At 37.2% G+C, this 24655-nt stretch overlaps 1 protein-coding gene across 8 annotated transcripts in view; it reads left to right on the top strand.

Moving 5' to 3' along the window:
• Positions 1-24655, top strand: part of Dmd (dystrophin) — a 2621826-nt gene that overhangs the window by 1859120 nt on the left and 738051 nt on the right. For all 8 annotated transcript variants that reach the window (XM_029534042.1, XM_029534043.1, XM_029534037.1 and 5 more), the window contains exon 49: positions 19099-19200. In XM_029534042.1, coding sequence (XP_029389902.1) covers positions 19099-19200 — 102 coding nt within the window. The remainder of the gene's footprint in view (positions 1-19098; positions 19201-24655) is intronic.

Below are 24655 nucleotides of genomic sequence, written 5' to 3' on the forward strand. Positions count from 1 at the left end.
CTCCCTTCCTCCCCCCTCTCTCTCCCCCTCTCTCTCCCCCTCTCTCCCTCTCCCTCCCTTCCTCCTCTTCCTCCCTCCCTTTCTTCCTTGCTCTCTGAATAATTTCTAGCTCTGCACCCACTCTAATATGCTGCCAGAGGAAAGCTCTCTGATGATGACTAGAAAAGACACTAATCTATGAGTACAACAGGATATCATTAGGAATCATTTCATTGGTTAATTTTGTTTGTTGTTTGTTTGCTTGCTTGTTTGCTTTTGTCCATCTAGGTTCTACCCTAGATTTCTCGGATACCCAGTCCCCGCTGGCCACAACATTGGTTGCCCAATCACAAGTTCTGCCTCACTATTGCTCTTAAGCATCTTGCAGGCAGAATAGATTTTAGGTGGAGGGTTTTCTGGCTGGGTTGGTGTGCAGGTTTCTTTTCCGCTAGCCTGCAGAGTACCTTTCTAGGCCAAATAGACTAGAATATATGGCTAAAGGCACCATGAGGTCACAAGGTGTGACCTCTCTACAGTCAAAAAGCTGTGTGAATGTTGTCCTCAGCAATTGGGCCCTGCTGTCAGTTTTCACAGAGTGATCTTTTGTCCAAGAATCAGCCTGGTTTATTTACAGGTCACCACAGCACCACCTTGACCACAAACTCAATGGAATCTGAGTTCCACCTCTGAAAGCCTTGCATAGCTACAAAATGGCCACTTCATACTTCATAGTCTCCGTTAGTAAGAGTCCTCACTAAAGTCACCTTCATAGATTCCAGGAAGTTTGCACTGTACTAAGTTGCCATATACAACATCTAATACTCCCAAATCCCAGCTATCTCTCCTTACATTATTTCCCTCCATCACTCCTATGGATGAAACTTTGGATACATGCCAAAAGTGACCAAGCTAGATCTTTAGGTAGATAGATTTCAATTTTTTTCAGGAAACACCATATTCATTTCTGTAGTGGCTGTACAAGTTTGCACTTGAACCAGTAATGGATGAGTGTTCCACATCATTGCCAGCATGAGCTGTCACTTGTGTTATAGATATTAGTTATTCTGATAGGTGTAAAGTGGAATCTCAAAGTAGTCTTGATTTGCATTTCCCTATTAGCTAAGGATGTTAAACATTTCTTTAACTGTTTCTCAGTCGACTGAAAGCCCTCTATTGAGGATTATCTGCTTAGATCTGTACCCCATTTTAAAATTGTATAATTTGGATTTTTGGTCTGTAGTTTCATGAGTTCTTTATATATTTTAGATATTAGTCTTATGTCTGATGTGACATTGGTAAAATCCCATTCTTTAAGCTTTTGTTTTGTCCTACTGACTTTGCAGTTTCATGAGGTTTAATTTGTTAATTGTTACTGTCCTGTGTTTGTTCTGTTTAGAAAATTGTTTCCTATGCCAATGCATTCAAGGCTAATTAACACTTTCTCTTCTCTGAGGTTCATTGTATATGATTTTTCATTGAAAACTTTGATCCACTTGGATCTGAGTTTTGTGCAAGGTAATAAATATGGATATATTTACATTCTTCTATTATGTAGACATCCAGCTGAATGAACATTGTTTTTAAAACATACTTCCTTTTGTTCATTGTGTCTTTCTGGTTTAATTATCAAAAATCAGGCATCTACTGTTGTGTATATTTTGTCTGGGACTTCAATTCAATTCCATTGATCTACCTGTCTCTTTATGCCTGTCTTTTTTATGCCAATACCATGAAGGTTTCATTACTATCATTCTGTAGTATAACTTGAAATCAGTAATCATGGAACCTCCTGCAGGTCTTTTGTTGTTCAGGATTGTTTTAGCTATCCTGTTTTTGATTGTTTATTTCTTTGTTTTCCATATAAAATTGATAATTGTCCTTTCAAGGTTTATAAAAATTATTTTAGAATTTAGATGAAAATTGCATTGAATTTATAGATTGCCTATGGTGGAATGTTCATTTTTACTATATAAATACTACCAATCCATGAGCATGGAAGATATTTCCCTCTTCTATATCTTCTTCAGCTTTTGTCTCCAAATCCTTGTAGATTTTGTCATATTAGTCTTTCATATAATTAGTTAGATTTACCCTAATATATATTAAATTATTTGAGGCAATTACAAAGGATATTGTTTCCCTGACAAAATCTGTTTCGCATTTGTATATAGGTGGGAATCTGATTTCTTTTATAGCATATCTTGTATCCACCTACTTTGCTAAGTGTGTTTATCAGCTGTACGATTTCCTTAGTAAAGTTATTATGGTCACATATGTATACTATCATATCATCTTCAAACAAAGACACTTTCACTTCTTCATTTTTAATTTGGATCCCCTTGATCTTTGTCAGTTGTCTTCTTACTCTAGCTGAAACTTCAAGTACTATATTGAATAGATTTACATTTTAAAAAAAGGAGTGGACTAACCTTATCTTGTTTCTGATTTTAGTGGAATTGCTTTGAGATTCTCTTTATTGATTTGTTGTTGATTATATACTTATTATAAATTGCCTGTAATATGTTTAAGTACGTCACATTTATCCCCAGTAATTTTATCATGAAAGAGTACTAGATTTGCCATTTTGTGTTTTACACATGAAGAAGGGAAATGTCCTGACAGAATCTTGTAAATATAATTAGGGATGTTTCAAACTATCGTATAAGAGAAAGCAGTGCCCCTTTAACTAGAAGAGAGTGGCAAATTTACAGAACCTTCTGTATAGTGACTCAGTGTGCATGATTTTTGTGTGATAACCCAGTGTTCACAACTCAGATCCACCATTTCTTAGCTTGTATCATAGGTATGATTTCTAAACTTTTATGACTCTAGGTTTTACATCCAAGTATTGATGCTAATATATCCTGAAAGTTTTGTAGTAAAGAATGACACCTATTAATTTAAATCATTTATGTTAGGTGTACATTGAAGTGTTTGTGCTTAGTAAGATTTAAACAAATTAAGGTAGTTAATATTAACTTTGCATATGTTCAATCATATGGTCTTAAGTAAATATCAAGAGCTTTGTCTCTTCCCAACTTTCTCTAACATACTACTGATTAGAGTAGCATCATTATTATTTTTGTGACTAAGAACAGAGCATTGTCAATTAGATCATGACAAGTCGCCACTTATAAAATGTACCCTATAATCAGAAATAAAATATAGGAGTAAGCAGTGATTATTATAAAGTATACCAAGGTTTCCTTGCTTTGGTACTACTACAAAAACTGCAACTGATCCTATGAAGTATCAAATCTAATTTGAGATAGGACCATCTGTTATCAGGGCAGTCAGCATTGCACATCTTTCTGCAGTGGGAGTCTGATATGCAGTAGTTTATGCAGCATCTAAGTTTCATCTAAGATCAACTTACTTTTTAGTAAATGAATGTTCTCACATGGCTGTTCAGATGCAAAAAAAAAGGTGTTTCATAAATGTATTGGGCAATGTTAGCATAGGAGGCCTCATGTATCATATAGCCAATGTCTTATATCATAGGAAAAAACTACAAAGTGCATATAAAAAGACTTATGCAGTAACAGGAATTACTGCACTTAGAGAATAGAAAAGTCAACTGGAGGTTGTTTACATGAGAGCCATCCTTTATAGGTCATAAAAACACAGTGTTGTGGTTTACCAGTCTGAGCCATTTATGTAAACAATAAAGCATGTAGATATATTTTTTGTCCCAACTACGTGGGCTTTTTAGGCAGAATAGAACTAAAATCTTGATAAAAGTTCAAATGGCTGTGTGCAAGGACAATTGAAAGGAATAGTTATCCCTAGTCTTATTCAATTGCCCTGTAATATGTTGAGATTAGGGATCATGAGGCAAGAGAGATTGGTCAGCAGTGGTGAACACTTAACTATTCTTCAGTTCCTGACACGGACATAGCAGCTGACAACAATCTATACCTCCATTTTCCAGATCATTCTTTACTTCTGACTTCTGCAGCTAGTTGCACACATGTAGTACACATATGTACACTCAGGCGTAAAATAAAATAAGAAGGAAATAAAAGAGGAATCTCAAAATGTATGGTTCAAACTCAACCTTCCAACTATAAATAAAATTTTAGTGTCAAATGTTCACTTGCTCATCCATTGTTTCTTTCTGAATTGATGATGTGTTGGTGTGAAAGAGGAAAAAAATCTCACACTTAAAGTATTTATGGATCTGGCTTTATAATATATATATATATATATATATATATATATATATCAAATATATATGAAAAAGAAATAAGATATGCATATATTATAAATGATATAAAAATATGTAAAAAAATGTCTTGGACTGCAGAGATATCTTGGTAGTTAAGAAAAATTGACATTGTTGCAGGAGACTCAGGTTTAGTTCCAGATACCCATGTGGCACTCACAGCTATCTGTATCTCCAGTTATTGGAGGGCTGAGGCCCTCTTCTGCCTTCTCCAGGAACCAGGCACATACATGATGCATATACATACAGACAGGTGAACACTCATATTCATGAAAAATATGAGAAAATAAATAAATCTTTTAAAATACTTGCAGAATCCTTCACTCAAAAAATAATTATAAATTGACTATGGCTATAAACCTAATAGAAGTAAGAAAAAATGCTGAATTCTAATGTTTGATTGCTAAAAATAGCTATCTTAAACCACCTGTTTCTACAATTCTAGGAGATCTGAAAGCCTTTTTAACCTCCACAGTCACACATACACACACACACACACACACACACACACACACACACACACACGTAGGTAGGGGGCTGAGAAATCTTTAGAGTACGAATCTCGAATCCCCCATGAGTGGATTCCTATGTTCATTCTTTCATTGTCCTTGAACTTTCTAACTATATAGCTTAGTAGATTGTGTCTTCTTAGCTACATAGCACCTAGTACTTTAAAAACCAATACTGCATTATACTTTGTTTATTTGAACAGATTATTCTGAAAATCTATAAATCTCTGAATCAGAAAGAAAATCCTCCTGTTGGTGGGCTGCCCTTGATTAGTCCAAAATGAAAAGAGAGAATCTGTCATTCTTTGTCAATCAGTTGGCACGTACTTGACAGCATGCATTTAGAGTGAAAGACAGCTGTGTTGCCATGGTCCAGGAAACCTAATTGTAAATAAATAAAAGAACAGTCATGCAGTATGAGTGGACAGAAAAGAAACTCAACTATACAATGTTGTGTTTTTCCATCCATCAACTTTCATTTGTCAAAGTCTGCCTGACAATGTAGGCCAGGGAAGTCAAGCTCTTACAGAATATTGATTCCATTTCATTTTTTCCTAGTACTCTTTTTAGCAAATAGTTTGTATAGAATGATAGTCTAGTCAATATCTATAACCAGGACATATATATTATAGAGGCATACTTTGCTGGGTTTGTCTAGAAATCATACAATTGGTGAGTTAATTTAGCTTATTATGATAATATAATTGTCAACTCTTGCTACTGTAACAATCCCCAAATTTTAGTGGCATGTTCCAAAGCCTCTTTATTCATTTTAGCCTATTTTTTGGCAGATCAGCTGGAGATTTGTTCTATATTTTCTAAGAACCAGGTTAGGATATCTTTATATTTTTAATCTATTGCTTCATTTTATTTTATTTTTATTAGAAATTTTCTTTATTTACATTTCAAATGTTATCCCCTTCCCTGGTTTCCCTCCCTCCTGGAAACACCCTATCACATCGTCCCTCCCCCTGTTTCTATGAGGATGTTCCTCCACCCACCCACCCACTCTCAACTCCCCACCCTCTATTTCCCTACACTGGGGCATCTGTAGGACCAAGGACATCTCCTTCCATTGATGCATGACAAGGCTCTCCTCTGCTGCATATGCAGCTGGAGTCATGTGTACTCCTTTGTTGATGGCTTAGTCCCTGTGAGCTTTGAGGGGTCTGGTTGGTTGATACTGTTGTTCATCCTGTGGAGTTGCAATCCCCTTCAACTCCTTCATTCCTTTCTCTAACTCCTACATTAGGGTCCCTGTTCTCAGTCCAATGGTTGGCTGCTAATATTCACCTCTTAATTTGTAAGGCTTTGGCAGGGCCACTCTGGAGATAGCCATATCAGACTCCTTTCAGCATGTACTACTTGGCATCCACAATAGTGTCTGGGTTTGGTAACTGTATATGGGATGAATCCCCAGGTGGGACAGTCTCTGGGTGGCCTTCCCTTTAAATCTCTTCCCCACACTTTATCTCCATATTTGCTCCTATGAGTAAGATACTGTTATTATCATATAAACAGAGAATGCTACAAATGTCTTCCCATGCAGGGACCAAAGCTTAAGGAATCTTTTGAATGGTATTATGTAAATATTTTTCATTTAATATATTTGAATCACGGATTCCTCTATCCTAATTCTGACCAGATCCTTCCCCCTAATACAACTCAATGCACTCCTCTCTTTCTTTAGTAAATAACTCCACAAACAAAAACGGAACAAATAAGAAAGAAAAAACACAACACACACATCAACATAAAACTCATTAAAAAATAATAATAATATCTTGATGCCCTGGGGTAGATGGTCAACAGAAATCTTACTCAATGGTGTTTTTGTTGATTTCTTGTCTCATGTTGCTTTGTTTAGTTTTTGTTTTGCTTTGTTTTGTTTTATTCCTGATATTTGGTTGTATACTCTTCACCCTCTTAGAGGCAAAGGTGAGGGGGGTTTGCAGAGGGAAGACAACATTTGAAATGTAAATAAATAAAATATCCAATTAATTAAAAATAATCTGTATTGCAAAAGAAAAAAGCAAAAGTAACCTACACAGTTTGAACTGCCTTTCCAATCATAGCTCTGAATAAAATGTACAAATTTCAGTTCACAGCACATTGATCAAGATAGGATACTAATACTCAGTGAGGTCAGCCATATTAAAAGAATAAATGAATAATTAACCAAACCTACGATAACATTTACATTTATGAGATTTTTCAATGATTATACAGCAATCCACTATATGAACTCATATAGTCTGGAACTCACAATCCTCTTGTCTCAAAATCCTGAATATGGAATATTTGGTGCCTATACCACAGCTTCTCTTCCCCTCTATTTCTGCATGATTTCCTCCATTTTCCTTTTATGGCATCAGGTTACTGATTATGTAAGACATTCTACCTTGGAATTCACTCTCTCATGCATTTACTTGTAAAACTGATACATGAACTGGGTCTCAGGAAAGCCATGTCTCAGGCTTTCTGCCCTCACCCTTTATCCATGGAATACAGAACTAATCAGTTACTGTTCTGAGCTCCACTGCACTTTGCTGCTGTTTTTTTTTCTTATTTTTTCCTTTTTTGCTTGTATTGCCTTAGAAATATGAAATATGTAATTATATATGTTTGCTTGTGTTTCTAGTCCCTAGGCCAACACTGTAACACTGTAAACATTTAATAAACATGAACAAGAAAAAGTTTTAAAAAGGTGACAGACTGTTTAAATATCCTGTACATATACATGAGTTTTATAGTCATTATGTATATGCATATATTCAAATATTAAGAGGGTGGCCATAATTTAAAAAAATAATGGCTTAAGTACACTGAAAAAAAAAAGTTAGCAAGGCAATATCTCTCACTGTTGTACTACAATCAGAAGCCCCAAACCTTCTATTTTAGTGTGTACATATACTGTACAAACTTAATGTTTGACTAAGATATACTTTTAAAAGTCGAAATATATACCATGTTTTAAATGAAAAAAAACAAACAAACCACAGCTTGTACTAATGTGTGTTGCTCCTCAGAAGAAATAAATATAAGTCAAAACACAAAATAAAGTTCAATAAATATATTCATATACAAATAAATTTCCATTAATTTTTATCAGACTTCCTAGTGCCACGCCATAGGTTTTCTTTGCCCATTTTTAGAATCGGTAACCTTTGCTTGACTGACAGATCAGCAACTGCACAATTGTAGTGAGGTCATTTGCTAAAATCTATGTAAACTGAATGTAAAAATAGACCATGCTAGAGTCTATTTTCTTGGGAGCATTAATTAAGGGTTATTCCCTATAACCTGATTAATGCAAATTAATGTCTTAAAATTATACCTGAAATTGTAGCAAATTTCAAATACTTTGATGAAAGTAAAATACTTGGACCACAATCTTTTAAACTCCTGTTGCATAATTTTGCATTACAAAGGACATCAGGAATTAAAGGGAAAAAACATTGATGTAAATGTTCTAACATTATAAATGAGGTTTTTGTTGGTATTGAAATTCTGTAAAGACTTTGTCTGTGTGCTCTTTGAAGTTGAACACTTTCTACTGACAAAATCTGGCCACAATAATTAGTTGTTTCCGGTTTAGCTGTGGCCTTCATGCCCTTCTTCTAGATCACAATTTTTAAAAAGTTACGTCATTTCAGAAAAAAATAAAACCAAACAAACAGATTTACTTATACACACTTCTGACAGAATCAAAGGTTGAGAAATCACAGTCTCACAAAGAAGAACCCTTGAAGCGTGTTTTTCACTCTTTTTTATTATTTTATTTACATTTCAAATCTTGTCTTCCTGGTCACCCCTCTGTAAGCACCCCACCCAATCGCCCTCCACTTCACCTCTAAGAGGTTGCTCACCCACCCACCCAACTACTCCCACCTCACCCCTAGCATCCCTCTTCTCTGGGGCATCAAGTCTCTACAGGACCAAGCACACCCCTTCCTACTGAAGCCAGACACATCCTCTGCTACATATGAAGCAGGGACCACAGACTAGCCCATGTATGCTCTTTGGATGGTGGCTTAGTCCCTGGGAGCTCTGCAGGGGTTGGGGCGTCTCTTTGGTTGATATTGTTGTTCTTCCTATGGGGTTGCAATCCCCTTCAGCTCCATTACTCCTTCCCCGAACACTTCTATTGGGGTCCCCGGGCTCAGTCCAATGGTTGGCTGCATCTGTTTCAATGAGGTGCTTGTAGAGACTCTCAGAGAACAGCCATTCCAGGCTCAGCAATCTTGGCATCAGCAATAGTATCAGGGCTTGGTGTCTGCACATGGGTTGGATTCCAAGTTGGGGCAATCTCTGGATAGCCTTTCCTTCAGTCTCTGCTCCACTTTTTGACCTTGCATTTCCTTTAGACAGGAACAATTCTGGGTCAACAATTTTAAGATGGGTGGATGGCCTCATCCCTCAACTGGGGAGGTCTCTTTAAGTTCCACATTTCCACTGCTGGGCATTTTGACTAATGTCATTCACATTGGGTCCTGAGGGCCTCTCATATCCCTGGTGTCTGGGACTTTCTAGTGGTCCCTTTCCCCTATCCCTCACCCCACACAGCTGCATAATTCTATTCATCTCCTGGTCTTCTGGGCTACTCTCCTGTCTTGCCCATACCTGATCCTGTACCCCATTTTTCCTCCCCTTACCCTCTCGCATCCAGGTCCTACCCTCCCTCTGCCTCCTGTGATTATTTTGTTCCCCCTTCTAAGTGGAATTGAAATGTCCATTCTTGGGCCTTCCTTCTTGATAAGCTTCCTAAGTTCTGTAAGTTGTGCCATAGGTATTCTGATCCTTTTGGCTAATATCCACTTATTAGTGAATACCTACTATGTGTGTTCTTTTGGGTCTGCATTACCTCACTCAGGATGATTATTTTCTAGTTCCATCCATTTGCCTGCATAACTTGTGATGTCCTCGTTTTTCATAGGTGAGTAGTATTGCATTGTGTAAATGTACACATTTTTTGTATACATCCTTCAGTTGAGGGACATCTGGGTTGTCTCCAGCTTCTCATAAATAAGGCTGCTATGAACATATTTAAGCATATGACCCTGTGATATGATAGAGCATCTTTTGGGTATATGCCCAGGAGTGGTTTAACTAGGTCTTCAGGTAAAACTATTTCCAACTTTCTGAGCAACTGCCTAACTGATTTCCAGAGTGGTTATACAAGCTTGCAATCCCACCAGCAATGGAGGAGTGTGCCTCTTTCTCTACATCTAGGCAGTATCTGTTGTAGCCTGAGGTTTTGATCTTAGCCATTCTGACCAGTGTGAGGTGGAATCTCAGAGTCATTTTGATTTGCATTTGCCTGATGACTAAGGATATTGGACACTTCTTTCAGTGCTTCTGCCCTTGGGGAATTTTGAAAGCTATGTAGGATTATATTCCCTGGTCATGAAAAGCTGACACAGAAGTTAAGACTGTGGCTGGCTATATTTCCATAGGACCCATGTTTAAATCCCAGCCCTCTAAAGGGGTGGGAGAGATGACCTCCATCCCACCAGAGCTCTGGTGCTCTGAGTGGGCAAACACAGGTGACTGCCCCGGACCCCATGGAACCACAGTGGGACAGGTGGAGGGCCATGTTAAGCCACAGGACACTGCTCCAGGAGATGAGGAAGGTACAGTCTCAGCTCAGACTCTCAGGAACCACTGCCATGGAAGAGTTGGCTCTGGGCTCTCTGGGTCTTATTGAGGCCAGAGATGACAGGTTCTCAGTCTTGGAAATCCCAGACACCACTGGATGTGGTGGAAGAGCTGAGAACAAAGTGAGGGCCCTGGTGATAGCTCAGTCAGCCCTGTGATATAAATAGATAGATAGATAGATAGATAGATAGATAGATAGATAGATAGATAGATAGATAGATAGATAGAAAGAAAGATAGAAGATAGATATAGATATATGCAGAGGGACAGGCAAACAGACAGACAAACAGAAAGACAGAGACAGAGACAGAATCTCTCTCTCTCTAGTATTAGCTGTCCTGAAACTCACTAAATGGACAATATATATCAACCTTCCGCTGCCTCCTGAATTCTGGGAGTTCTGCAATGAAAAGCTTGCCTTGCCACTTACTGTGATAAGTTTTACCATGTTAATTTATTCTACTCTTTTTTAGCGCCAATAATTCCTGCAATGTTTCTTATAGGACACAAAAACAATTCTATCTCTTCAAACAACAAAGGTTATAGATTTGTTTAAAATATGTGTGGGTGTAATCCCTACATATACATCTTTGTGCACTATGTGGCTACAATGGCCAGAAGAGAGCATACAATTGCCTATGTTTGGAGCTGCAGATGAGTTTTGCTTCCAAGTTAAGTTCCAGAGTGTTGGACTGTGAAAGGCAGTCTGTGTTCTGGTTGAGCGAGGCTTACTCCTGAGACCCAGTAGAAAATTTTACAAGGGACAGAACAGTGAGCTACGCCCCCCAGACACAAACACCTGATAACACAAGCCCTCAACTCCATCATTCTGTGGTCATCAGTCACATAGGCTGTCCAGACTCCACCCACACAGTTACCTGGCAATAACCAGGTATGCTCCTCCCCACAGCTACCCTGCAAAAGCAAGGTAGCCCAGCCCACTCTCAAAGGGGCTTTTTGGCCTCTCTTCTCTCTTTCTCGTGCGCACACACACACACACACACACACACACACAAACAGGTGTGGTTGTGAACAGGTTTCATACCCCTAAGGAAAACTGATATTCCCTTTCTTTTTTTTATTTTTTAATTCTTTTTTCATTAGATATTTTCTTCATTTACATTTCAAATGCTATCTACCCCAAATGTCCCCTATACCCTCCCCCTGCCCTGCTCCCAACCCACCCACTCCTACTTCCTGGCCCTGGCATTCCCCTGTACTGGGGCATATAATCTTCCCAAGACCAAGGGCCTCTCCTCTCAGTGATGGGACTAGGCCATCTTCTGCTACATATGCAGCTAGACACACAAGCTCTGGGGGTACTGGTTAGTTCGTATTGTTGTTCCTCCTATAGAGTTGTAGACCCCTTTAGCTCCTTGGGTACTTTCTCTAGCTCCTCCATTGGGGGCCCTGTGTTCCATCCAATAGATGACTGTGAGCATTCACTTCTGTATTTACCAGGCAATGGCATAGCCTCACAAGAGACAGCTATATCAGGGTCCTCTCAGCAAAATCTTGCTGGAATCTGCAATAGTGTCTGGGTTTGGTGGCTGTTTATGGGATGGATCCCCAGGTGGGGCAGTCTCTGAATGGTCCTTCCTTCAATCTCAGCTCAAAACTTTGACTCTGTAACTCCTTCCATGGGTATTTTGTTCCCCATTCTAAGGAGGAACGAAGTATCCACACTTTGGTCTTCCTTTTTCTTGAGTTTCATGTGTTTTGCATATTGTATCTTGGGTATTCTAAGTTTCTGGGCTAATATCCAGTTATCAGTGAGTGCATATCATGTGAGTTTTTTGGGGATTGGGTTACCTCACTCAGGACCTTAGGATCACCTTGGGCATGAACAGGATATTCCCTTTCTTAACTGCCATAAACTGTATCTAGCTCTTAAGTTAGCAATCAGAGTTTCGATCACCCCCATCGATGCTAGAATATTGATGGCTTGATCTTTTTCAGGTCTTGTACATGAATCTATATCTATTGTGAATGAAGAAGACAAAAGTCCAGTTATGTCATTCTTTCACAATCTCCAGTTCTCACAAATTTTCCTGTTTACCTGAAGCTTTAGATGTAGATGTGAGACAAATATCCCAATTAAGATTGATAATTCTATAAACATTATTCCATTATTCTCGGCCTTTTGCCCAGATGTGTGTATATGTGTGAACCACTATCCATGCACCAAAAAAAAGTCTCTCTGATGAGGACTAAGCTGCTATACTAACCTCTTGGTACAGTTATTTATTTTTGAAGAAAGTTTGATACCATGTTCATGTAGCAAAATCATAGCAGTAAGTTCATTCCTAAAACCTATGAGCTCCTTAGCCTGTGTTCTTAGTCAGATTTTCACTGATAAGTGTGAATTTGCTCCTGGAGAGTAGGTCTTAGATATAATAGAAAAGCATTTGGTTGTCCTCCAACAGTCATGGAAAAGTTCACAGGAGCAAAGGTACCAATGACTTTTCTCCCCATACTTCCTGCAAGCATGTTCTGAAACTATAAAATCTAGGAAGGAGGGAGTTTCTCAGAACATGCTGACCTCAAATTTAGTGTCCTGACTCTGCCCCAAAAGTGCTGGGTATAAGGGTAAGTGTCGCTGCTCCCAGCATCTGTGCAGGGCCTTAACTACAAGTTCTAGTGGGCAACCAGTAGAAATGGCAGTGTCCTTTAGTGTTTGTGGCTGGAATCTCTGGTACCTTTACTAATTGACAAATTGAGTTGACATATCCCCCATCTGGCTCTGAAATTTCTACTTCTAATTCTTTGGCTTCTGGGAGAAATATTAATAGTGAAAGCATTATGTATAATACTTTGCCACCAAGAACATAGATCACAAACTATGTCCGATATTATCAGTTACATTTTTATTCCAATCAGAAAGATCCACGGAATATCTTAAAAACAGGCCCATATCATTAATAGTTCTGGAGTCTTGTACAAAGTAAACCCATAGTTTCCATTTAGTAGAAATACAAATTTTATTGTGCCCTATGCAGATAGGAAGTAATTTAAATCCCAAATAAAAATTAAATGAGTCATTTTTTTCAGATGAATGAATGAGTTTTTTATAGTCCCGAGGTCCAGCTATAAGCATAGAATCATTTTAACAGTAACAGGAGCTGGATAAATCCAATATATGACTTGAAATCAAAGCAGGATGAAGAACATAACACGTGTTCAGAGGCACTCATTGCAGATGCACAGGTCAAAGCAGCTAGCATCACCAGAAAAAAATAAAATAAAATAAAATAAAATAAAAGGCTCTCAGGGGACATAGGTGTTTCATAAGACTAACTTCTTCATTGATGCATAAGTCCTTAGTTTGTACCCAAGTGGGCAGACTTGATTTCTGATAATATATTGATTCTCCTTTTGTCCTTTACCTAGAGGTTTGCTATTTTCTGGTGACTTACACTTTCTCTTCACCCTATGCCATTGTTCTTGATGACCTTGGGCTTGAGGAGCCAAAGAGCAATTTATGTTTCAGTGGATCCATGAGCAATAACAGAGGCATTTTTCCTTTCCAATTTTCATCTGGAGATATAAAAATGAAGAAGGTTAATGCATCAACTTGTTTATTTCCTTCTGCAATAAAACCAGGGAGGTTAGAGGATGTCAGTCATGCCTGTGAGTAGCAAAAAAAGGGGGGGATTTGTGTGGGGTTTTACCAGATGTTGTAGTTTTTATAGTAATGGAAATATAACAGAATGTGAAGACAAAATAAAAGTACTCTCTATTGCTGGAAATAACTTTAAAACATAAATAGAATCTAAAATGATATTTAATGGTTCATGAATTAGCAGTGATAAATGAACCAAAGCAGACAGTTTCACCTGTTGTGCTGAGGAAAATGAAGTATTAATAGATTGATGAGTATAGGGCCAAGAATCTCTCCTATACACCTAGATAAGCCATCAATAAAATAATAATCTGCCTGTGAAATGGGATAAGGGTGGACAATTTTTTGTAATCACAAATTCAGTTCATATGAGAAAATCCAAAAGCTTGCTAGCTGAATAATGATTTCCTATCCTTCCATAGTAATCTGTAAATGAAGTTTGAAAATCCATAGAGTTCTGTAATGCTCTTTAAAAACTGATTGTTAGTTAAAGGTAATATAATACAGCAAGGATCAAAATCCATATAATTTTCGACATCTGGCGCTCCCCCAATTTACAAATTGAGCAAGGAGAGTAAATAGGCAGTTAGTATTTTCTGTTCCCTGTGGTGTAAATAAATGCATTTCAAAGGTTTATCCTATTGTACTATAATACCTCTAGGAGACAATTTAGTGGGGGAAAATAAGTTTATAGGAAGTGAAGGATCCACATGATACCCAGATTCCTCTTTTAGTCTGGATTCAAATAGGTGTAGAACTTTTCTTACCTCTCAAGATAATATACAAGTACTATTTAACACCATCTTTCATTCTAGAGTTTTAAATAGATTGGTTAGCACATTGGAAGTACGAAGCACAGCTCATGAAGCTGGGGAGGATTGCAATATGCATTCTTGTTCCATGCTGGGACTTAGCTTGACTAGGTTGTAATTTTTACATAGCTCTGTGGCTTATGCATATGCACTACCAAGTCCTCGTCAAAAAGTAGAGAGAATTACAGATGAGAATGAAGGCCAAATTCCTCATGCTACACTTCAGGAATGGAGGATATATATTTAAAGGAGGCTCAAATAATGCAGCTAACATATTTTTTACCTGAATAGTTATGAGTGGCAGTGTTTTTACTTTTGATTTTGCCTGGACTGAGAAAATAGTTATTGTCCTCTTTTTACAAATTTTAAGGGTTGATCATTCAGTTCCTATTCATTTAAATAATTATATCGCTCTTACTCATGATTAATATACTCATCTTTCTTAAGCATTTTGATAACAGTCCAAATTAATGTCCAGGGGACTCAAAATTGAAGATGGATCTTTCACCCTTGTTTATGTGTCTTTTCAAACAATATTCTTTTGGACTCTGCCCCCATATGTTTCAACTAAATTTTCATCTTTTGAAAACTAGAAATTATAATCATCAATAACCTGCAAGCAATTTTATAGCTGTGATTTTGACCCTTGTGTACTTACTTTCTTTATAAAATTGTGCAAAAGCTCAAAATAAGGCAAATCCTTCCATGGTTTATGCCACATTATTCTCAACTCCTGTGAGGGACACCTCTCTTATTGCATAGCTTACTTCAGGTCTCTGATTCATGAGACCACTTGTTTACTTTTCTAGAGGTGGTGGGACATTGGAGAATGAAGTCAATAAATGAAGCAGACTGAAGTCTCATATAATAGCCAACTTTACTCAGAACAACTGATAATCTGCAGTCTGATGATTAAGAAAGGTCACTTGTGTAAAGTTCTCATGAGTTCAAGCTGTATATAATAACATGAGCAAGCTGCTCATGGCAAAAACATGTTTTTCCATAGAGGCATATAAATGAATAACAATAGCAGTTGTAAAGATTAGTTAAAGTACACTCACTCCTATTCACTATACTTGGGAGGAGCAAAAAAGCACTTTTCAAGAACAATTATGTATTTGTAGAAACTGAGATCCCCAGATTTTGTCTTATTTACTGGGAGTTCTCTCACAAGTACTCAGAAATCTCACATGACTCTTGGACCATGTTCCAACATATTCCATTTCTTCTGCTCTCCCCATGCTCTTCCAACAAGTATCTTTTCCACTTTGTCTTTATGTATATGTGTGTGTGTTTTATGTGTGCGTGTGCGTGTGCGTGTGTGCGTGTGTGTGTGTGTGTGTGTGTGTGTGTGTGTGTGTGTGTGTGCACTGTGGCCCACTAAGTTTGACTAGTGCCTCCGGCATGTGAACAGGAGTGGAACTATCCACTGGAGCATGAACTCCTTACCTGTAGCAATGAAGACTATGTTCACCCTCACCTAGAAACCATGAATGTCTAACAGCTCCCTGGAGAGGATCAGGAGCCCAGAGCCCCTCTCCCATCCATGATGGAATGTCACAGACCCGCTGTTAAACAGATTATATTCAAGTAATATTTTATTAAATATTTAATTAAAAGTAATATTTCATTTATTAAATTAAATATTATTGGTATGAACAATACAAGAAATTTGGTGTCCAGTGCAAAACTAAAAATATTATGAGATTAATTTTTTAAATGTATCATATCAAATACCAACTTTTATTTTATCTGTGTCTTGGGGTATATACATTGCCATTTGAGGTTGATCTTGTTATTCTTTGCTTAATGAGGAAAGAAAAGAGAAATGAGAGTGTCTGAAAGAAAAGATGAATCTCTTTGCATTTTAGCTAAAGGAGTCCAGGTTTGGGTATATTAGAAGTTGCTAGTTTTGTGAGAATTATAGTCCTCTACCTACTGCAAGTTTAATGCTCTATTAAAATGACAAACCCATGTTAAGAACTACCTTTACTCTGCCAAGTGTAACAAGTGCAACGTGAGTCTGGGTTAAGATAATTACTTTCAAATGTAAAATGTCCATGTAATTTAGATTAGGATGCTGTTGATGAAAAAAAACCACAGATCTCCTTTCAAAAGAAACGAGACATCTTTATTGTGTAGTCAAATTTGAGTGACCATGGGCCAGGAAACACAGAGATGCATAGGTTATCTCAGGTTCCATGTTCCCACATGGAAGCTGTTTCATAAAGTATTATAGTAGCAGAACAAAGAAAGTCATAAATCAAGGCAGTATTAAAATACATTGATAGGTACATCTGGTAAGCAGGTTATAACAAGGTAGTCTCTCTATAGGCCTCAGATGCTATCTTGATGGGTTTAGCTTTGGAGTTGTTAGAAGCTAGTGGTCTGCTAAGATAAAAGATTCTAAAAAGTTTTTATCTATTAGTCACAGGATGTTAGTTCTGACACAGAGGTGAGCAAGGGACGGATATTTAAGTGGCTAAAAGTAGCACACCATGAGATAATTAGGCTCTTAACCTGCTGCCTTGCACCCTCTTCACATCACTGCAGTTCTAATCAGTTAATCAGTCTTTGCAGACACAGCTTCTTTCCAGAAATGCTCTTTCACAGTACATAGACTTATATTGGTAATGCATGGGACACACAAGTAAAACATGTACAGATGAAAAATCCACTCTTCTACTTTTAAATGTTTGGCCTTGCTAACCATATGCTCTTTCTTTACTTCTTTGGGGTAATTTATTTTTTCTATTTTTTTTCTTTACAAAGTATGGTCATTCACTATACCAAAATGTTTTTCAGTTGAGCTACTTAAGGGAAAATGGGTAGTTGTCAGAGTCTTATAAGGAAACCAGATCTTGTAAATAGATGTGTCTTGTTCTGATCTGAGATGGGAACTATTCTACTTTTATCAAAGAATTATTGTCATGCCAGGTACTATAGTTGAAGGCACAATATCTTTCTGGCAGTGTTCCCTAAGAGCACTGATTAGCTTTCTATGAAATTAAAGTAGGTAGTTTCTTATTTTATTAATATACAGCATAGACTCTTAATGATAGGAACACTTTTGACCAAAACACCAGCCTCACGCTTGTAGCTATTTTAATAACGAGACAAGGAGTCATTCTCAAGAGCAGGTGCTGAGCACTCATATACTTAAAGACACCCTGCTGTGCATGGTCAGATTATAGTAACTTAAGTTCACGGGTTCCCACCTTGTGGACTGAGAGCAAACAGGTGGGAACAGAGTGGACAGAGGAAACTAAATCCGGACAACATGTACACACTCCAGTGCCTGGAGGTACCAGGATAGGAAAATAAAGACAAGAATGTGGGTTAATCAAAAGCAGCTCTGAGAAAGGATGTTCAGGCCCTGACTGATGCATGCCATTGATTAATCAATACTTCATCCCAGTGTTTATCAAGTGTTCCATCCAAAAAGTCTTCTGTAATATTTAACTTTGCTTCCTTCGGTTTCAATTTATCCACATTGCTTTTGTTCTTTCTTTGAGAGCTAGACAGCAGTCAGTAACAAAACACTTTATATTCATATACCTAAAGGGGTGTTTGCTTTTCTGTCATGCTTTAGTCTTCCCTGGGTGATGAAAAAGCAAACAATAAAAAAATCTAATCACTCCTCAAAAGGCCTATTTAATATGACTGATTAATAAATAATGTGTTGGTACTATGCTGTAAGTGTTTATTCTTTGGAAAGACACTTAATTTCAATCGTGATTTGTAAAGAATTATTAGCTTTGTCTTACATATACACTCACAGCTAGAGAGAATGAGCAAGTGTGTGTGTGTGTGTGTGTGTGTGTGTGTGTGTGTGTGTGTGTGTGTGTAGTCTGAGAGAGCCAGGGAGAGAGAAAATTTAGATCTGTAGCTCAAAAGAGAAACCTATAAAATAAGGAATCTGTAAGGTACCGCAAACATTAAGATTATTGGTGTTACTGATGTTAAAGGTGTTGTTTATATGCATTAATTATACTGATAAATTGTACCTATCATCATTGCAATTTGCTTTTTTATTAAAAAATGTATAACGTCTCTGTTTATCTACAATATTATCATGATACAATTCAAGGGATTTTGAATTGTTTTAATATTAGTGTATTTCACTGGAACCTGTATTTCTTTTCTCTGCATCAAAAGTTACTTTTTGTGTCCCTGTGTGCCATGCAGAAATTGATCTGCAATACATGTGGAGTCTCTAAGGGTATATTTAAATTTAGTAATTTTATTGCTAACTGTGAAGTTAATCTGCACTGTATGCATTCTTTTCCCCAGGAAACTGAAGTAACAGTTCATGCTAAACAACCGGATGTGGAAAGGCTTTTGTCTAAAGGGCAGCATTTGTATAAGGAAAAACCAAGCACTCAGACAGTGAAGGTAATGAAGCAACCTCTAGCAATATCTATTACCTCATAATAGGCTACGCTTCCTCTGTTGTACACTTGCCATTGCCATTCTGTTTATAATCTTTGAAATAACTTGTAAGGAAATACTGGCCATACTATTGTTACAGAGCTAAAGATATCCATTTCATCAACATATCCTATTTATATATAGGGATCTTCAGTCTATTAACAAGTCATTGGATTAAAGGACTCATTTCTGACCTGGTGTGGTACCATCAATACAAAAAGTAGTACCACCTTCAAGGTAGATTAAATTCTTTGGGGCTTGATTACTTTGCTTGCCAACCCTGATACTCTTCATATTGTTTAGCTTAATTCAAATCAAGCCATTGCAGCACGTTGTCTTCGACAGCTGTAAAGAATCACAATATAGTCTTTGACCTTTTCTTGCTCTGTTGTTTTTTCTTATGAAAGCGAAAACCTGGTATTCGGGTTTCAGTACTTTATTAGGTCAGAAATTTTTAGTGAAATATCATATAATTGCATCATTCTTCAGTAACAAGCTGGCCTGGGGGAAAGTTTTCTACTTCCTTCATTTTGGTGTGTATATTTTGAAATCCAGGATATATTTATTCATAGGATGTTACCTGAGGAGAGAAATAGAAAGCCAGATCATTTACAAACAAACAAACTCTCACTCAATGGTTTCCATTTGCAATTGACAAGCCAGTGATAAATGATAAATAGATGGTAGGTAGAAGTTATCTTGTTCTCCATAACTGGCCAACATTTTAAAGGTTTCCACTGCATTTGGGAGGAGAGGCCCTTGGTCTTGCGAAGATCATATGCCCCTGTACAGGGGAATGCCAGGGTCAGGAAGCAGGAATGGGTGGGTTGGGGAGCAGGACAGGGGTGTATAGGGGACTTTCGGAGAGGAAACTAGGAAAGGGGATAGCATTTGAAATGTAAATGAAGAAAATATCTAATAAATAAAAATTAACATTTAAAATAGAAACGTGTCTAAATAAATATAAAACAAAACAAAACAAAACAAACAAACAAACAAAAAGGTTTCTGAGAGCCTGTGATGGTGGCTATTTCTTGATCAGTTTTGGTTTCTTAGCTAATGTTGCTAGCTTGGTTTAAGGAACCTTACTCTCATGTTCAAAGCCATTCTAAAACAGTGCAGGTTAATAACCTCATTATACAAAACCAGTTTGTCTTTGCAAATAACATTGCCAGAAGTTAGACTCTGCAGAGTTATTGCTTAGTTTCCATGTACTTGGGCCAAGGTCTAGTTCTACAAAATTGTTTGTTTTCCCCACAGTTTACACGGGAGTTTTCATCAAGTAAATTTAAAGTTGGATTTTGAGCATAATGGCAAAACACCAGATGCAAAAGGCACAACATTCTCTGGAAATATTAAAAAAAAAATCCCTCATTCAAAATTAAAGTTATCTCTAAACCTGAAGTACAGAAAAATAATTTACATACAACTTGAGGTTTCATTTGATACTTTTTAAAAGTAAAATAAATGTTTTGGTGATTTGACTGCAGACTGGAGCCCAGTACTGACAGCAGCAAATTTCAGTGTTGCTGTGGCTAAAAGTATACAGATTAGTTACCAGAGTGATAAAGTACCAAGGGTGAACCACAAAATGAACAAATGTACTAATGGATAAATGCATTCTATTTATTCTTGATGCACCCTCAACCACTTAATGCCATATGGGTATGACAAAGAGCTGAAGCTTAACGCCCTTTCTTATAGTTCACAGAAGTGCATTTAATTTTGCTTTACTTCCTGCTTGTGCATATAACATAAAAAAATCCTTCCTTCAAAATGTAGGCAGTTTTGCTTTTTCTCATGTATAAATTAATCAAACCAGTAATGTTTAACTTAATCTTACTTCCACTTATACACTCAATCCCAAGGCTGTTTTGACACACGAACTGAGCTCCACCCAACTCTGCTGTTTCCTCAGTGAAATAAATTGAAGATCAAAACAAATAAAAAAGAACAAAGCCATATAACTTGTCTTTTTCCCCTCTTCTCTTAAAGCTGTCTTGTAAGTCAGTGACATTTTTCCTTTCACTTTTGGTGCTTCCCCATTTCCTGTATATATAGTTCATTTGAAAGAGGTAGAATGTCAGTAAAAACATGTCTACTAGTTCCCTTATATCTAGAGAAAACAATCACGTTAATAAGAGTGAGGTGTTAGATTGATTTGATGTAGAGAAATGACTGACAGAAAACATGATGCTCTGTTTTGTTTTGCCATACCAGGGACGGAACACTCAGGGTACTGTACATGATAGGCAAGTTTTCTACCTATGACTTGTACCTCATTATTTCACCTGGGAAATAACTGAAAGTGAGCTGCAGTTTTATAGTACCCTAAAGTATTAAAATCTCATGATATATACTCACTGATAAGTGGATATTAGCCCAGAAACTTAGAATACCCAAGATACAATTTGCAAAACACATGAAACTCAAGAAGGAAGACCAAAGTGTGGATACTTCATTCCTCCTTAGAATGGGGAACAAAATAACCACGGAAGGAGTTACAGAGACAAAGTTCGGAGCTGAGACTGAAGGAAGGACTATCCAGAGTCTGCCCCACCCAGGGATCCATCCCATAAACAGCCACCAAACCCAGACACTATTGCATATGTCAGCAAGATTTTGCTGGCAGGACCCTGATATAGCAGCCTCTTGTGAGGCTATGCCAGTGCCTGGCAAACACAGAAGTGAATGCTCACAGTCAGCTATTCGATGGAACACAGGGCCACCAATGGAGGAGCTAGAGAAAGTACCCAAGGAGCTGTAGGGGGCTGCAACCCTTTAGGTGGAACAACAATATGAACTAACCAGCACCCCCAGAGCTCGTGTCTCTAGCTGCATATGTTGCAGAAGATGGCCTAGTCAGCCATCATTGGGAGGAGAGGCCCTTGGTCTTGGGAAGATTATATGCCCCAGTACAGGGGAATGCCAGGGCCAGGAAACGGGAGTGAGTGGGTTGGGCAGCAGGTCAGGGGAGAGGGTATAGGGGACTTTTGGGATAGTATTTGAAATGTAAATTAAGAAAATATCTAATAAAAATGTGTTGTTATAAGGAAAAATACAGTTTAATATAGTTATTAACTACAAAGCAGCAAGGGAAAGAAACCATCCCTTGTGATCAACTATAATTGAAAATGATTAATGATACTAATATTTAGTAATTATGTGTGAAGAAAGGATGTCCAGAGGTTTACATGCCCTCTTGACCATTTGTCCACAGCAATTACTCTGTGTGAAAGGTTGGGATGTAATCCTTTGGCCAATTATTTAAAACTTGTCACACCTTACTTTTAGTTCTTTTCATTAAAGTACACATTGAAGAGTAAGTTACATACAAGTTTTGCTTAAGCAGTGTCTTTGGACATTCTTTCCTCAAATATAGCCTACTGAGTGATAGTATCATTAGCCATTTTAATTACAGTCAATCACATCCAGGAAGTTTTCTTTCCCCAGCTGTTTTGTTGTTAACATCTATATTAAGCTGTTTTTTTCCTTATACCAACAAGTTTATTCTACTGCATATCAATGTCTTATCAACATTCCAAAGAACTGCTGATTTATATATGACATAATAGGTTGAGTGGTACAATATTGATCAGAATGTTGCTTATTTAAATATTATAATTATATAACATGTGGTGGGTGGGCATATGACTTAATTTTTAATGTGCTTGCTATTCAAGCATGAAGACCTGAATTTAGATCCCAGATAGTACATAAAACCAGACTTGCCTTCAGTCCCAGCACTTGGAATGGATCAATCTCATCTCCAAATATTTCATGAGTTCCAGACATGCCATGGAGTAAATTAAATTAAATGTAAAAAATAATCTACTCAATCACTTCATATTAACAGTACAGAATAATATTACTTGAATTTTTATGTTATTTATGGTACAGTTGTGATGTCCATATGACTCTGTTAAGTCCCTCAGGTATGAGAGTAGCTTAGTGCTAGAGTGCTTTCTCATTAAGAACTCAGGCTAGGTTCTACTACTTGAACATGCGAACAAATAAAGCTCTCCAACTAGCAACTACTGGGAATACACCACTAGTGGAAATTAAAACTATTTAGCTTACTAGCAGAGAAGAGAACACTTCAAAAGAAACAGGTGCCATTGTTTTTCAGGAACTTTTGGTTTTAAGGGGGATAAGGAAAGTAGAATCCATGTTCCAATTGCATGCTGTCAAGAAGCATTCAAGCCGACAATCAGAGTTAATGTAGCATTTCAGAAGGACTGGGTAGGACTAAATCATACTGCTGTTCAAAGAGCAGCAGTGCATATTAGTCATTTCTGGAATGACAAAATGCCCTTGTCTTTCTTTTAAACCTGGTCATGGGGTGTCCTTTTCTCTACCAAGCTAATTTTCTTGAAGTGTTTTGGTCTTTATATCTATGTGTCTGTGTTTCTGTTTAACTTGGATCATCATGGCCTAGCTGCCTATCAGCTACCAGCAACACTTACTTTTCATATTCTCAAAGCTATTACTGAAAGCTTTATTCCCAAGTTTCAATACCTATTTACAATATATTAGAAAAGCTGAGGTTTACATTTTTAAAACTATTTTCTATCAGAATAGCTCAAATTAATTTTGACAGTTACTTTTCAACCACTGGTTATACATGGTAGGAATAATTGCTAATGGCTTATGAACTGGCTTTATTTAACCAAATTCTCTTAGGCTACTTCTAAAAACCTCCCCCAAATTAATCCTAAAATATGTTCTTGTCATTATTTGAGGCTATCCTTCAAATTCATTTGTAATTCAAAATAAACAGTTGAAAAAAAAAGAAAACTATTACAAAGGCTCAAATATGAACTGAGTCCATTCTAAGGAAATATTTGAGTAAAGAGTATCAATTTAATTTTGTTCAATAGTTCTTACAGCATTTAACCAAGCATTTTTGAGATTTGAATATCATCTCTAGGCCTGACATATATTGGATATATTTACAGAGGGAGACATAGAACAAAATTGTTCAGGTGCAATACCCACATGCATGTCTGTGTATATACAGTCAGTTTATGCACAACCAAGAATTCTCACAAGACATGACTTTAAAGTACTAAAAATCTTAAGTCCAAAGAGTTTGGAATCACAATGCATTTACATTTGTATGTGTTTATATGTATGTGCCTGCCTGCTTTTATGTGGTTGCTCACATGCATATATACACATGTAGAAGATAAAGGTCAATATTGACTGTCTTCTCTGTCACTTATCCACCATAGTTTTTGGGACAAGGTCTTTCAGTGAATTTGAAGCTTATGGATTGACTGAAATTATGGCCAAGGATTTTGTATGATCCACCAGCACCCATGATCACAGGTGAAAGCTGCCGCACCCAGTTTTTTTTTTTTTTTTTCTATTTAACAAGGTAGCTTAACTGAGGTCCTCATTTTTCACAGTAAGCACT

Source organism: Mus pahari, chromosome X (assembly GCF_900095145.1).
Source record: "Mus pahari chromosome X, PAHARI_EIJ_v1.1, whole genome shotgun sequence".
In the NCBI taxonomy this organism is placed as follows: domain Eukaryota; kingdom Metazoa; phylum Chordata; class Mammalia; order Rodentia; family Muridae; genus Mus; species Mus pahari.